Here is an 18,448-nt window from a genome sequence, read left to right as displayed (position 1 = left end):
GTAATGAAAAATAATTTATACACACACATAGACGTGGAGTTTGGAATTTGTTTAATGTCGTAACTAGCAAAAGGTCGCATACAGATTACGAATATGAGGGGGAAATAGGTTTGAAGTCTGGAGAGGACAGGAGGATGGCTAAGTTTCCAGCATAATTATATTTCAAAATAATGAAGATATTATAGTTCTCAGATTTTCTATTATAATGGGATTGGTATTCAATTTGTATTAAAAGGCGGTGCTTAGGACTTCCGGAATTCTCAATTATTGCAACAAACGCAGCTATAATTTGACAAAACTTTACCAATATCTCTTAAGAGAGGCTTGAATTTGGTACTGACGTAATCGATTCCTTACTTTTAAGGCTTTTAACACTCGAGATATCAATGCGACACGTAATCTTTTATATATAATTTATATTCTCAGTCAAATTATAAATTTAAAATAATAAATCAATATTAAAATGTTTCCCTTATAAACTAAACTATCTACATTTGTCAGCGGTCAGCGAGGTATCAACCATCTGCAAGGAATGCAATACTTATTAAAAACGCCAGCAAAAATCAAGTCTCTGATTATCGCGTTACAGTGCTTATGATGACGCATCCTGTTATAATTCCATCATCAATCGACACCTTCACGTGTATCAGATGGAGAACTTTTATGAGTTTTCATAAAAATATTCATAATAAAGAGCTTTTATAATGCTAGACTAGACGATGTATTAATCTTTTATTATAATTTTTCTATTCGTATTGCAATGTAAATATTATTCTTAGATATATAATAATGGCATTATTATATTTATATTTAAAATAAAGATTTATAATATCTTTAAGTGTATTATATAAGTAAATTAATTCTATTCAATGTTCGATGTTGTAAATATTTTAGCTTCTATCTTCACTTGAGTAAACTGAATAATCATAGGATAGTTAATATTTATTTAAATGTAACAAATACTGTCTCAGCCTTGGATTTATCACGTACAACTATTTTAGATAGAACATTAAAATAGCTAGACGAAATACGTCTGATGTATTCTAGCAGAAATTGTTTATTAGTTCGTTTATAAATTTTTATATTATATATGAATTATATATGTTGATATTCCTGGTTATAATTTTACAATAGAAAAAAAAATACTTGATACAAATAAAATTATTACTAAATTCAATTAACCAAGTAATAATTCAGTAAACTTGTTCTACTTTAAATAAAAATAGTACCACGTTTTTGATAGTGTAAAGAACTTAACCTCCAAAGTTGAAAGCAATATATAATATATTGTATGTATGTGTTAATATTTTCCATGCTGTCTCTACATCGGTGTTTTGTATGTTAGTGTAACGAATCGAACGCACAAACGTACACACAAGTCACGTATACAGCAATTGTATAAACAATTACATAAGAGGTCATTGTATAAGTAGCATTCTGATTTATATCATTTGTTACATCCCTAGCACGTCGGATACATTCATGTGGGACCTCTTTTTATTGACTAGTTGTTTCTCATTGCTACGTTCGTTAACAAAATATACCCTACTAATTAAAAAAAATGCGAAAATTTGTTGGGATGTATTCATGTTTGTTCGTCTTTCACGAAAATATGCTTTACAGATTTTAATGTAACTACATTTATATATCTTAGACATCAGACTATAATTTATATTAAATAGTTCTGTATGGTTCCCTTGAGGGTAGCATATAAAAGTTGTATTTTGTATTCACGTTATAAATACTACAGATGTCTCTACCACTTGTTGTTGGTTACTGGGTAACAACCAGTTGGTCTTAACACACATTTGTTAGGGTACACTGAGTTCAATACCGAAGCTCATGCGGACCAAGTAGCAGGCAGAAACCAGTAGGTTTACAAAATTTAACAGCGCATTACATTTTTATATAAAAGTCGTGGTGGCCTGGAGGTTAAAAGGCCCGCCTCTCATACGTGTGAGGGCGCGGGTTCGAAACCTGGCAAGTACCAATGTGATCTTTTCCGAATCATATGTACTTTCTAAGAGTACTTAGACACCACTGACGAACGGTGAAGGAAAACGTCGTGAGGAAACCTGGTCTTATAATTTCTAATTATAAGATTGAAATCGCCAACCCGTCTTGAGCAAGCGTGGTTATTAATGCTCTAACCTTCTTCATGTGAGAAGAGGCCTTTGCTCAGCAGTGGGCTCCTATAGGCTGATGATGATGACATTTTTATATTGCATTTTGAGGCTTTAGTTAAGAATTTTTTATATTAATTTTTCTTACAACTCATAAGCAGGTATGTATTTATTAAAATCCATTTCGTAACATTTTTGTTTTTAAATGTTTTTTCGGTCTCTTTTTTTCAATATAATAACTTTGTTGGAAACCTTAACTATGTAAATACAATATACATACATCTTATAAAAGTACAAATAATTTTTCGGATAATATTTTTCTGATAAATGATTTCGTGTTTCAATAAAATATTTTAAATGTACTTTATTCATAAAATATTATTTGCCTCACATTTTAAATAATACATATATTTTATAATTTATGTATGGTTTATATAGCGTTTCGTGTTTTTAATAAAATATAAGCGATTTGATGTATTCGCTATATATATATATATATATATATATATATATATATACACAGATAATATGTGTCGAATGTTATTTTGGAAGCTTCAACTCTATAAGATAAAGATATTTAGGTTGATTGGAACCGTTTGGTGGGTTTAAATGTTCAAGTGCTTAGTAAAAATATCTGTGATATATACGTATACTAGTTTTTGCTCGCGACTGCTTCCGTCCGCTCCCTTCATATCAGTGTTGAAACAATACATATAGGTTATAACTTATGTTGCAGCCTTTTCGTTTTGAATACCTCAGATATCAACTGCAGCGCCATCTACTGGGCTGATTTGTGAATTTAAACCATGTGAGTTGCTACCCAAATTCATATAAAAAAATCATTAAAATCGGTCCAGCCGTTTAGGACTTCAGTGACATACACACGTACAGTAGAATTATATATAAAGATAATTTGTATCATAGATAGATCAGACTGGAAATAATACAAATTTTCGACCTATATTTTAGATTGTAACATTTCATTTCATTTAATATGTATAAAATATTACAGTGTACGATAGTTCTCAATGGAGCCTAGATTATACAGTGTACCACAAAGGCCTTTGCCTTTGGCTTTATAAGAAAAATAACACATTGTGGAACGTATAGTACTCATAATATTATGTTTGCGCTAAAAGAAGACTATGAATTTTTAAGTTTTTTCAGTTACTATATTTATATTTGTAACAATTTGAAATTCAAATTTTCTTTATCATAAGTTTTTATAACTCATTAATCAATTATTGTTATTGATTGAAAATATTATCACGCAAGCTCGTTACGATTACCAAAACTTTACATACTAAATACGATAAATTTTTAGTATTTCATTCACAATTCTACATTGATGATACATGTCATGATATATCAACGGAAAAATTAAAACTAATTTTATTCAGTTTGACAATACAAACCGGTGGTAAGTCGTATACTGGTATTAAAGATTACAATTAAGCCGACGATCGTTTAATAGGTGTTGTCCAGTCTTAATGATATTAATTAATGAACTCGCCGCGTCATATACAACGGCCATGAGATATCACATAAGAGAACGCTCTTATCTGATATAAAATTACAACTTTGGAATGTAACCAGGCTATTAATCGGAAAATATGAGATATTCCACTTGTCTTTTAAATTTAAAGCTTCTTCCCGACAATAGCAACCTCATAGCATATAACCTAGCTTCCCTGGATAGATGAAATGAAAATGAATTTTTCGTTTAGAACTGACAGTACCAGAGATTGGCTTAATTAATACAACAAACGATCATAATTTTAGACATCAATTGTAAATTATTTCAGCCTCATAGTTATGATTATATAATATAAAACTGTGTTTTCTGGTTAAATTAATATGAATTTTATAATAATGTTGTACACAATATGTATATATATATATATATATATATATATATATATATATATAATTACATATTTAGCGTGTTGAATTTCAATAAATGTCACATTGTATCTAACATTTTACATTAATATTTTGACCATGACAGAGTTCGAATAATAATAAACAGTAAGTACATTTCTTTAAACATTATAAGTACGATGCCGACAATATACAAATCATATGGTAAACGACCATATCCATTATCGTGGCCACAGAGGGCCCGTTGTCCCTCACGACTAACAAGGCTGAAAGCCATTCTCACCTTGTTTCTTGGATCTATATATAACATTCGTCAGTAATGGCCCTTTGAACTGGATCGCAGCCAAGAAGCCACTAGTGTAATAGCAGGGTCGCAGGAAGTGACCCCTTTATCGTCTATTGATGCCGGCGTTGTTTTAAAGATGTCAATCTTTGTACAGCGGATTTGGCGATCTATATATAAGCTTTAAACGGTTCTGGTGGTCTCCTGATAACGTACCATTAACATAAAGTATTCGCTGATACAATTATTGATAAGTGCTTTTTTTTACTTGCCTTTAATGCTCCGTAAAAACTATGGAATAAGTTTATAATTGTGTTGTTTTGCTTGCTATCGATAGAACGATAAACGTTTCTTAAAGCTGTAATTAATTTTTATGTTACATTGAATTTAAACTAAAAGAAATTAAATTAGGTCTTATATACGTCATAAAAGTTATTGAATTTTAAAAATCCGAACGTAGTTGCGAGTCGAAGCTAGTCATAAATTTTACTCGATCGTACTCGCAACTCAACACTTATGACAACAATAACTTACACCCGAGTCGTTAATACAAACTGGGAAATAAACCTGTAAACTGTTTATTGTCAATAAAGTCAATATAAAAGAAATATTCAGGAGAATATACTATCCTTAAGATGGATTATCTACAAGAGCTGTCTGGTCAATGGACTAAAGTCTAGATCATTTGTTACCAATATATATTGCTTCGACCTTTTAGGTATGTCCAATCAATTCGATGCACTTGTTTGATCTAGAATGCATAACATTGAACTAGTGTTTTAATACCATTTATGGTATGTCATTGAATATTGACTTGTCGCTGATCACTGATGTACATTCGATTTGACACTGGTTTAAAAATATGCTCTTGTATCTTTATTAGCATATGTTCTTAACATTAGTCCTAGCAGATCAGAAAAATTGTATTGCCTTATATTTTTTGGTGTACAAGATGTTTTTGAGTTTTGTTGAATTTTTTAGCTTTGACAGTGAAATTAAATAGTTACTCGATCTTATTTACTTAGAAGAATTATCGTACCAGTCTGATTATCGAAAATAATGGCTTATAAAAATAGAATTAAATTTCAGTTAATTCAGTTATTAAATTGAATTTATTAATTGAAATCGGTATTATGGAGAATTATTGCTAATGATTTAGTTAGTGAATAATATACGTAAGTCATAAAGAGGTTATGACGTCATAAAATCAATTTTAAGATGCTTATGTCATATGTAAGTTTTATTTTATTTTTTAATATTTTTTACACAACAATGATTCCTTATTCCAACATATTTATATCTATATTTTAATAAACCAGTGTTCCTTATTCGAACAATCATCCTAATTTAAAGTGAGTGTTCGTTTGAATGGATTATTTAAGAAATAAACTTTATGCGATTTGAATGCGATTTCCAGAAAATACACTTAATTAAATGAGTTGAGATCAGTGTAAACCGACTCTATTACATTTGATGATTATAAATTTTTATATGGTCATATAATATTGATATTGTATATTATTTTTTACGATACACTAACAGACAATAAGGCAATTGTAACGAGACTTTTCGATTGACAAGGTCAAGTTGTGTATTGAAAGTGGGTCGCTGTGTTTGGTAACGTGTTGCTTGTTCCGATACATGTACCAGTAGCCGATACTGATGTTAAATTTTATTTTATTATATGCATATACTTTATGTTCTCACATAAAACTATCAGGAAATTATAGTTTATATTGAATGAGCAATTGTTTTACGAAAATATGTATATAGATAATTAAATGTACGTTCTACTCGATTATATATATATATATATATATGTATATATATATACCATATATATATAACAAATTGCCTGATATAATTATTTTTATCTGACTAAAGCTACATGAACTGTCTTAAATGTTTTTTATACAATTTCGTTTGGATCGATATTTTAATTCTCCTAAAGATATACTCTGACATATATGCTTGATATATATATGTATATATATGTATATATATTTTTATATTCGTTATATTTAAAATGTGTATTATTTAAATATTTTTCAATTATATGCGAGAGGCAGCTATTTTTTGCCATGAAATTTTTTATAAAAATACACTCTAGATGACCTAAGAATGTTATATTATCTTTTTTTACTTACATACAATAATAACAATAACACAATAGTTCTTTTCTTAATGTTAGCCATAAATATTGAAAAAACAATGAAAATAAAACTATCATTGATATTAAAAGTTTTATGCAGAAAAAAATATTCTCCTACCATTGAGATTGATTTGAAATAAAAATTGAAAAAAAAAAATACGTAATGACTATATAAATTTATTATAAATCAAACAGCAATAAACAATATTAAAGACGGGGTATGATAACATTAGTTTCATTGGCTCCGTTCGTACCAATCGTGAAAGTCGTTAAAATTTACAACTGGACCGGCTTCGTTAAAGGTTACACTTATTTAATCGCTGGATACCAATCTATTTCCATTTTAACGTAACTTGAAATTCTGTTTCATAATAATGCAGATGTATTTGTAATATTCTATCGTTCGAAATATAAAACATCATATTTTCGTACCTTAAAAACGATCGGTTCTATAAAATTTTATGAATCATTTAATCTTATAATGTATAGAAAATTTAAATTGGATTTTATTTTATCACTAAATAATTTATATTATTGTCCTAAACGGCAAGTTATCCAAAGTTAAATCCAGAATAGTAAGCGTCCTTATTATGTTTTTGTTAGTATATATACTAGCCAATATATATACATATATACATGCTTTGTATGATTGTATATGAGCTGAATAATTCTACCTTGCCATTCTCAGTAAAGAGCAGATGCGGAGATCTTAATGTCATGAACGAAATATTGAAGATCGAGAACTCTACTATACTCGCAGTTAAAACCAAAGTTCATAAGGATTTATATTATTCATATCAAACTGCCTTAATAAATACATTCCTAAGACATAAACAATTCACACATCAATGAAGAAGTCTTCTGTTACTCAATCGAAATGTCGCTTTAAAATAAATGTACAAAATGCCTATTTAGTAAAAAAATACGTTTTAAAAAAAAATACTTTGTATTATTCTTAAAATCTATAATATTAAAACGATTGTTTTCTGACTTATTTTGCGTATGTTTTATTTATTTTTTTACGGCACCTGCATCTTTCAACCCACAACGCCATTTTTATAAATTTGTCACATAGTCTACATGACTACAGTTTCATTTAAAACAACCTTCTAACTTTTAAAAATGTAAAAACGATCAAACCGATGGTGAAGAAATATATATCACCTTCATAATAATGTAAGTATAATGAGATCACGGATAGTTTGAAAGTCTGCTCAAAATACAACATTCTTGACATTCAACGGCTACCATATTATTGATATTTATTATATATTTCTTGTATAAATTTATCTCCACGCTGAAGGTATTCGATGATGAAGGTAATGGAACGTCTAGGATAAACTCTGAACCCGTTTTTGTAACTACGCCGTTGGATGAACGTGGAATCAAACAGAGTATAATATAAAGAAAAAGTGCACAAACATTTATAAATATATATATATATATATATATATTAGAAATTGTTACTCACATAAAATATAACTTTAGTAAAAACATAGGTAATCGGTCAATTTGTAAAGATTCCTCTTTGGGTGTAATGTCATGAATTGTCTAACCTAATGACTTTTCTATACTAATATTGTAGTCGAAATAATCAATAACTTAGTCTAATATCTACCGTCCATAGTTATCCTTTAGAATAGTATTATTTCAATGTATTAATAAATCGTATCCGAAGTATTCCTATCACGAAATCCATGTCACTGGAGTTTTACCGTATATTGGTATTTTAGTCACGTACAAACGGACATTAGACATTAGGTGTTTATGTGTCGGATAGAAGAATTACATTCAAGCTTGTCTCTTTTAAGGCATTATAAAGGTACGATTTTATGCAATACATTTATATTGCAATATATTTTAATTGTTTCGTTTCAAATATTACGTATTAGAGCGAATCGTCGTTGACTCTCTGTTTGAAATTTCAAATTATTTATGTTTCCCGGCCCTATTTCAGCTCTGTCAGTAATTCGATTATATATTTTTTCACCGTCGCTATGAATCGGTTGGCCGCGCGTCATTCTGGATTGAATAATGACAACTAACATCTAATTTGCTCGCTGGCTATAATTCTGTAACGGTTGAAAATAACTGCCGGCGACGGCGGCTAACGGGCTTCATTGGGTTAGTTTTGGTGTGAATTGGGTCGATTTTATATAGGTGTATATATTTGATTGGATTTCTGTCTGTTTCCTGTACAGATACTAAAGATTCCAGTCGTCAAACTGAACACGCACGTTTTACAGTTGATCTAAATATAACCTACCTACCCACGTTCATATTTACATGTGTTAAGATTATCATCAAAAGCAGGGAACCGTGTTTCTACTTTGGCGATGTCAACTCGTGATAGTGCTAGTAGCTAGTGGTACTGATTATATTTCACGTCGTTTTACTATTGAATAATTTCGATCCCAAATAGAATGTACCTAGGGATATAAATAATAGATGGGTATGAGAGAATTCCAGGAAGAAATTTTTATTTCCGATTGTTTTTAAGAAAAGAAAAGAATATTATATCATAACTTTTTTTTTTCATTTTTTAGTTAATGTATTTTTTTTTAAATAAAATGATGCTATCAAATAACAATAGTTATATTGAATACAATTAACATAATGAGATCTAAGATTTTCGCGAGTATTCGTTTAAATGAACTCATATTTTCGGATTACTACGCGTTTATTTATTATTTTTAAAAGTACATTGTCTCGACGTTTCGGTTACTTTGCAGCAACCGTGATCACGGGCAGACGAGATGAGAATGTCTGTCCCTATTCCCTATTTTGGTATAACTGACACCAAATTTGGGAAATGAAATGAAATTAAAAATGCAATGCAAATATTATGTTTAAATTCTTTTTTAGTACACAAGAAAAATCAAGTATTTACCTTTAAAATTCCTTTCATATTCTAAACAGACTGTCATCAAAAACGTTCTTTTGCATTTTATTTCTGTTCTCTCCACTCCCGACTTACAAGTTCCAACTAGTCAACTGTATCTTTTTGAAATATCATTCCAGCTTTCTTGAAAAGCCTTCCACTTGTCTCCTTGCGAGGAGGGACAACAAATGCGCAGATTTCCATCAAGATCTTCACACAAAAGCAGAATTGGGTTAAAATCCTAGCTCTGACTAAACCACGCCATGTCATTCAACACTCCTTCTGAATTCATATATTCTAAATAACTGCACTGTAAATTTTTTTAATATACTTTGTATCAATGTTTCGTTCAAGAATTTTGCTGTTTTTTTTTTATCATTGCTTCATGATTTTATAGACGAGTACCAAACTTTCAGTTCCATGGTCAGTGCCATCCTCAGATTATTATGGAACCACCAACCTGCTTGATTTTTGGCAGCCTTCTTTTTCCTTAGCGCCATTACGATCCAAACTTGTCATCCTAACTCTATGAAAACAGGCGCAATTTATATGTTCTAGGTCCTAGAACTCATAAATTACGTTAGGTTAAATAATTCTGACGTATGGTTAACAAGCAATAGAAGTAGAATTATTACTAATAACACACACTACAACACACACTATAAAAGTACTACAATGCCTCTATGACCCGGTCGTTTGCGAAAATTTTTGTTTCGACTTACATGATTTTAATTTAAACACATATAGGAAATACTGTTACAAACTCTTGAACGACAATAAATTAAAAGGTGTTAAAAATAGTTGTATGAATTTATTAGAATTTTTTTTAGTGACTATAATTTTTGACAGTCTCAAATTTTTTGTCGTTCGTTTATAAAGATATAACTAGTATATTGATATCTTTAACGAGCTTATATTAAAGCGATGATGGAATCACTAAATATGTTCAATCACCAAAAACAATTCGTGTGACATTGATGTGCGAATAAAGTGTTTTTATAATTGGCTAGGAATTTAATACACAAATGAACATTGACACAAATGAATATTACGAATAGTTTTACATTAATACAGATTTATTAATATTAAATTGCTCTAATCAAACAATGACTTTTGGTTTTGAAAATAACCGACCAACCGAATCGGATTCGCTCACGATGGGTTCCGTACAATTATCTATAAAAGCATTAAACATATATGTTTCTTTTAGGATTTGCTTTTATAGCAGCAAATAAAATATGTTATATGTGAAAATTTTAACTGTCTATTCATGAGATTCAGCCTGGTGATATACGGATAGACGAAGAAAAAGCGGAGTCTCAGCGAAAGATTATTTTCGCCTTTAGTTATGAGAACCCTAAATATTTAGCAAATTATTTTTTATTGCTAATTTACCTACTGGCTTTACTCTGATTGTTATAAAAATGGTGACATATATTTTTTAAAATAACTTTGCTATAAAACCTCAACTCTTTAGAACGAATAAGTTTAAATATTTATTGTTTAAAAAAACAGGATAAATTTAATGTAATGCATTCGGATATGGTTCAATTGATCTAATAAGAACTGGTATTGAAGCTATCTGTCTACCTGCTTCATTTTCCTTCTTCATTATTGAAAGCGGAAATCCTTCATTAGTGAGTGTTCACTTCGTAAGGCAAAAATTGACTCCTCCTCCTCTGATGTCTAAATAGTACGTACTTTATTAATTATCGTTTCGAATATCTTATTTTATGACAAAAAAAATCACATACATATATATTATTTAAAAGTGGCTCGTTAAGTATTTTAGCTTCTTATAGTAACACTTGTTTTTCTAATTTTTTTTGAAACATTAAACGTTTTTTTATATATATATATTTAATTCTCATTTATTTCGTATCAATCACGAAAATTGTATATCAATTTTATTTTTAAAAGTATCATAAATATATTAAAATTTTCACTAAGTGCTATCCCATTCTTAACGTAATTTTTCCCTCCAATCAGCCCCAGGAGTAATTCCGAGCTAATGATATTTCCAGCCATTTAATATTCCCGGTGACACAGAAATTGTGTTATATCGAACAAATTAGATTCCCCCGCCAATACAATCATCTCTGTTACGCCTTTCATGTAATAAATGTTAAGAAGAAAGATGAATTATGAATGATCTATGTATAAAACTACATATATTTATAGGAGTTTGGTAATGTAAATAATTAAAGAGCATTTATTAGATATTATATACTTTAAATCATTTATTTAAATGATAATGTGTCTATATTATATAACTGTTTTGACGTCGAAAATGATAAGCAAATAAAGTTAGGTTATGCAATGTAAAAAAAATATATTAGTTATTATAACTTTTTCAATTATATACCTACAATTTTTTTACATTATTGAATTATAGAAATATTTATAAATTAATTTTATAATAATATTAAACAAGACTTAACCAATTGTAGATTAGTTTTCTTATAACCTGGGCATATGTTTAATAAAATTAGATATACACCAATGGTATCAGTCAGTCGTGATATTTGATCAACGAATTTGAGATCCCATACAATGTCTCATAACAATAGCGCTGTGACGTCAATATACCTTTAAGGTTAAGGCCATAAAGGTGCGTCTCGATTTGCCGCGGAAAACAACGAGACAATTTGTTAAAATTATTACCGTATTGATTATCATTTATTGGACGTCTCCTACAGTCTGCCGCTTCCTCTTATTTGGCTTTCAAAGTGATGACGCACCTCAATTAGGGAGATAGATATTGTAACCTTTATATTTTATAGATTGCTGATAGTTTCGTCAGTTATTAGATCATTCTTAAATTATTGGAGAAGAACTTATAAAAATTTAACTACTATATATGATTATATTTTACAAAAAAAAAAAAACAAAATTGAGAACAGTCTAGGAAACTTACAATGTTGTGGTATAAATAAATCTTAAGGGAATAAATCAGAAAATATTATTTTTTGTCCATATGATGGTTAATTCATCGTCAGCGTCGCAAGAGTCTTCGCAGACTCGTCGTGGTCATCACGTATCAGTGAACCGTATACATGATGACTTTCACGGGAAGATGGTTGCAGTGGTTTCCCCTTGCCTTCTGCATGAGCAGTTTTTTGGGGCTATTTAGACCTCAAGGCTTGCTGTAGCCTCTTCCAGTCAGTTTCCGGACTTGACTTGTGGTTATCCCGCTACTGCTCGGTGAGACCGTTTGTCAGTGGTGTCTAAATATCCTTAGAAAGTACATATGACTCCGATAAATCACATTATTACTTGCCAGGTTTCGAACCCTCGCCCTCACGTATGAGAGGTGGGCCTTTTAACATCCAGGCCACCACGGCATATGATGGATAAGACTTTCCATTTATTCATCAACTGATTAAGAATCCTAATAAAATACGAATATCGCAGCTGTAAATACGGTTTTTATCATTTGAAAGCCAGTTTCCTTGCGGTGTTTCTTAGCTATGATAGGTTAGCATCGGTTCAGCAGTGGAAGACTAACAGCTTTTGTCCAAAGTGTATAAGGCATTTTTGGTCCATAATTACTCAAGTGCCAGTAAAATCTTTATATGACAAAATAATGCTTAGAGAGTTTATTAAATTAAGTAATATTTTACTTATTATCATATTGTAAATAAACACTTCAGTTCTAATAAATAATGTTTCGATGTTTTTAAATTGTTTCAACTAGGGCAATTATTTTTGCAGTTATAATTGGCTCCACAGTAGACTTTATCATGAGTTTTCATCGTGTGCTCGATTCGCTCTGGGACTCGGTTCTGTTGTGTTGGTATTAAAATTTTCACTCGCCTATCACATACGAGTTTTAACTACAAAGTTTGTTTACTCCCTTTCATTCTAAACGTTACATACGTTGTTCATACAAATTGTAAGTCTCCATGCGTACGATATGTACAAGATTTATAATAACTCCGAAAACTTTGTTCGTTATTAAAATGTTTACATACTATGTATGTAACACAGGAATATAAAAAAAAATCTTTTAAAATATGTACTATTTTAACGACTAATGTTTAGCTATAATTACACCTACAATGAGTTTTCACCTTCAAACTGACTACGAGTATATGTGTATGTACGTACTGTCAAGTTTTTATTTATACATACACTGTCCCATACAAAATCGTCCATGTTATTATGGGATTGAAATGCTAGACTGTTCGTGTTACAGTTTTACGTAATAAACTCTTAGTAAAATGACTGAAAAAAATTCTTCATGACACTAAGGATACTACAAAGGATAACAAGGACAATATAATTGTATATCATTATGCCTTAATACCTCATTTGTTTCGGACAGCTATAAACATATAAAGCAATTAAATAGTTCATTACATAATGCGTTATATACTGTCTTGTTTTGGATATTAGTTTTGATCGTAATTATCTCGCTTTCATATTGAAATCTCAATGTTAAGCTTATAGTGGTGTAATAATTAAATTATTACTACCTTATCAAAATAAAAATACATGGTATTTTAAGAAAAGTATATACACAAACTAGTTACTTATTTTGTAAATGATATTTCATTATTAAATTAAATTATTTTTTATTAAAAAATGTAGAGATGCGAATAGTTCATATATAGTAAATTAAAATAATTTTCCGTTTTCGAATTGTCTATAAAATCTTCTAATTGAACATTCCCGTTGTAAAAAATGTCAAGGAATGTAATGTTTTGAGTAGAATATCTATGAGATCACATTAAACTGTTATTAGCCTTTCGGTAACTAGCAATACTTTGTTCGATACTTGTTTCCGAATTTATTTTCCACACTGAAAAATTATTTGAGAAATTTTTCCAAGTCCAAAAAGATTGGCAGTCACAAAGTTTTCTGCGGATTCAGATGTTGGCAGAAATTCTTATATCCTTATAACAGGCAAATCGGCAGCATACATTGTACAACTTATCTTGTTTGTAATACAAAATAAATAAATATTTAGATGACCTTAAAATTATAATGCTATTAAAATAACTGAGTTTTTTTTCTATCTGGGACCAACCCTCTGCAATCTATTTCTATTTTAAACCTATATTGTGCTTCAGTTTTGCTTCGTTACACTAATTAGCTCTGGACGTATTTCATTATTTCAGCTATGTTTTATTAATAAAATTAATTTTATAATTTATTACTTATATATGTTTAATATGAATGTTCGTCGATGTAGTAGTTAGGTGTTGCTCTAAATTAGATTTACAAAGGAGGGAAACTATGTATATAAAATTAAATTCTTACTGCCTTCTTTCCGTAGATAAAACATATTTCCGAATATAAAGGTAGGACATTTTAACAACTGAATCGGTCTCAAAAAGCAAAGATTATAGAAGATTTTCTTTGGTTGTTTGTGCCTTCGTGCTAATCTCAGAAACTATTAAATCTATGTGAACGTGTATTTAATTAATTTAAAAACAAATATTATATTGGTTTATTTCAATACGTTCATAGATAATTAAAAAACTACAAAAAATTTAACTGTCACTCAGTTATCGACTTAAAAGTCAAAGTAGTTAAAAATATGTAAGACTAGTTTTTTCCTGCGTCTTCGTCCGTACGGACTTAGGAATTAAACTCGGAGAGATATTTATAGTGTGCTAAAACAATAGATGTGGTAACCAACCGCCAACTTCACACACAATACAACTGTTATATCTGAGCTGTGATCCTGAACTGGACACGAAATTTCTGTTTGAATTTCAACTCATCTATAAGCTTATTGTAAAGTATAGAATACATGCATATACGTAAATATGTGTCCGTACAGGTGTTTACGTGCGTGTGTTTACTAAGCGTGTGTGCGTATTTATGTACACATTATATACCCCACATCGAACTTGCTCGTAGATCTTTGTGAAGGCGGTTTAAGGTGGGCTCGACACCCCACGTGTGGGTCTTCATTGTTTCCTAACAGATGTTTTTGTGGGTTGATTATTTCCTGTCAGAGATTTCTTTCTTTTATATGACTCTATATATTTAAGACATTTCTTCACAGTCAACTTTTACGTAACAATATTATGTTGATTGTTGAAGAGGAATTACTTTATTGAATATTTGAGATAAAATTAACTTCAAAGTTTTTGAATCTAAAGATACATTATCGATGTGATGGAATTATAATCGTTATAAAAAAAATAAACTTAATATAAGCACTAAATAGACGTTTTATTTTGTAGTGTAGTAGGTACGTAAATTATTAATTTTTATTGTTGCGAAAACAGCTTTAAAAAATTTGATTATACATACATATTTTGTTTCTGTATAGAATATTTCCATCTACCTTCGTAAATTCTAGTTATTATTGTGGCAAAATGTAGTCCAAATGTGTGATAAGAGTAATTGGGTGTTTTTTTTTATATTGCCATTCATTAACTTTGAACTCATTCGTTAAAGTCGTACATATAACTTGTCAAACCAAAATATACTCTATTAGAGAATGAACAATGCTTATATTCGCCTGCTGTTTATTATCAAAAGAAATATTCCACTAAACCTAATTAGGGTATTGATAAGTTGTCAGAAACAGTCTCTTATATTTGTAATATGACATAAAATTAAATTCTTAATGGCAACGTATTTACGGAAAAATATATTTTATTTCTCATAGTTATAGACTTAATTTTCTTGACGACACTCTTTCCAACATTATTTATTTGGCCACATAAAAATGTCCTAATTAGTTTCAGCTATAAACGTATCCTTATAAGTGCTGAGCTAAATTACCGGTTAATTTCATAAAAACCGCCTGCTGGTGGTTATGCATTATTGGGTAACAGACATCCATACAAACATCCGTTTGCTATTGGTTTCGACATTTAAAGTTAAATTATTATTGTACAGTTATAATTTGTCCATGTTATATATGATAGAAAAGTATTTTTATATGTTTATCTCTCTGTCTTTGTAATCGATTACAACTAGTGATACTTAAACTCATAAACAGATTTTGATAAAATTTGTTTAGTAGCTGTAGGGCTGGAAAAAAACAAGGGTAATTTTATTCAACAAAAATTTTATACGTCGAATGAGTTTTTTTTTTGTTAGTTTCAAAAAACGAATACCTTTACAGAAATGACATATATATTTTCTGTGTGATATAGAATACATTTATTTTTTAAATTTGATTTATAACCTGAAGTTTTGAAATGTAATATCGAATAGATTTGGTTCAATATAAAAGTCCACTGTAATAGTTGTATTGTACGTTAAATATTGTATCTCGTGAGTTGTGTAATAAATAACTGAGAATATATTTCCCAGTATAAAGTCTTAAATCGGTTTGTTTATGCTCTATATATACCTATCTGTATAAGAAATTTTCTAGTTTATTTACTTGAAAATGATTTAGTGACTTCAGAATGAGTAAGCTTTTGATGTTCTTACGATATTTGTATTTAAAGGCTTTTCTTATGCAATAGCGGTTGCATTTGTATTATAAACATTTTAATATATGTATGTTAAGAGTTGTTTACGATTTGTGATGTTTATCATAAAATTGCCAGATCAAAGTGAATTTTGTTAATTCTAATTTTATATTTTTGAACACTCCAGTTGTATGCATACGTATATACTTAGAACTAGACAATTATAGCACCTTACTGTGACCGTACCATACGAGAGATAAATTTGTTGCGATTTTTTAAAAATATAAAGTATTTTGTTTCTAAGCGTAATATTGATCGTTTTGTCAAGTTTCCTCGTTATTCCCAATTTGGCAAAATTCAGACAAAAACACATGTTTAGTATTCTATTAAACTTATGAAATCGACAGCATTATTTTTTATTAAAGTCGGTTAATATATAGCGATTCTTCATTAATGATCCTATAAGACGTTTATAAGTTGCTGGAATATACTCATGCGGTTAAGAGAGTTCACGGTACAGTCTGCGAGGGTGGCAAAGGGCTCGGGTTCAGTCTGCCCTGAGACCGCTTGTTAGGTTAAGCATCTATGTCATGCTGAGGGTTGGAAAAATATACATACATCAAGTATTTAGTAATTCCTCTTTTTGCTATACATATGTGAATTCTGTTCTAGTTTTAAATAATGATGTCTATGTATTAGTAATATAATATTCTCCTTTACAGAACAGTGCCCCGATGTGGGAGGAGTTCATATCGAAGGCTACTAAACTTCATTCTGCTTTAAAGTAAGTACAAAAATATTAATAACTTTATTGAACAAAACTATATAAAGAGCGCTGTTCAAGGACACTCTTACAGAATATAGTGTTTAGAACTTGGTGACTTAGTTTTTAAATATATCTAAATTCGTTTCAGAACAATCCCATAGCTCCATTTCATATTCTCATAATCTCTATGGCAACAATACACCCCGTTCAAAACCTTCAGATGTTCAAACACGATGTCCGTAGTCTTTGATAAGTGATTTGTCATCTTTTAATATATGATATAGACAAATATCAGATGTTCCATGTGATTTTAATTGTCTACCACCATTCATGAACGCCTCGGAAATTTAATCTGCAAGAATTGCGAATTCGATCGGCGTTTTTTTTTTGGCGGAATAATTCAGAAAAAATAATTCATTTTTTTTCATACTATTTCACTACTATTTGCTACCAAAGACGTAAAAGGGTGCATTTTTCTGTTTAATTTAATTTCTTTTATATGATGAATCTTGTTCCTTCAAAATTAAGTGAGAATGAAATTTTTATATATATTTCTTTAATTATCTGTTCATTATAAATTTCTGATAAAATATATACGGATATTTTTGTCTTATTGTTATGTTTTCGGTCAATTGAAAACTTTAAACTTTTAGAAGAGGAAAGCAATGCCACGAGTGAGCTGCGGCGTAAAGTATATTTAAAGTCGTAACTTTGTGCTTCAAACTCATTGTTTGTTTAATAAAATACGTTCCTAGACTATGCGGAAGGACCTCTACTGTAATTCACTAAAAGTTTTCAAAACCTAGTTATACTATATAGTTTGTAAGCCAGGTTAATATTAAAATCGAATTAAAAATAAAATCGTTACTTTATTCGTTTGAATTCCGAATAAAACAGAAAGGATCCCGAGTGTTATTACGTTTTGCTACCATTAGTAACTATTTATATAAAATATATATTTTCTGAAATTTGTT

General features: G+C 29.6%; 1 protein-coding gene across 3 annotated transcripts in view; it reads left to right on the top strand.

Moving 5' to 3' along the window:
- Positions 1 to 18,448, top strand: part of LOC116773363 (protein MTSS 1) — a 103,593-nt gene that overhangs the window by 24,008 nt on the left and 61,137 nt on the right. For all 3 annotated transcript variants that reach the window (XM_061528676.1, XM_061528677.1, XM_061528678.1), the window contains one exon: positions 17,431 to 17,492. In XM_061528676.1, the coding sequence (XP_061384660.1) occupies positions 17,431 to 17,492 (62 nt within the window). The remainder of the gene's footprint in view (positions 1 to 17,430; positions 17,493 to 18,448) is intronic.

This window comes from Danaus plexippus, assembly GCF_018135715.1.
Source record: "Danaus plexippus chromosome 22 unlocalized genomic scaffold, MEX_DaPlex mxdp_27, whole genome shotgun sequence".
In the NCBI taxonomy this organism is placed as follows: domain Eukaryota; kingdom Metazoa; phylum Arthropoda; class Insecta; order Lepidoptera; family Nymphalidae; genus Danaus; species Danaus plexippus.
This window is presented reverse-complemented; position numbering and strand designations above follow the sequence as displayed.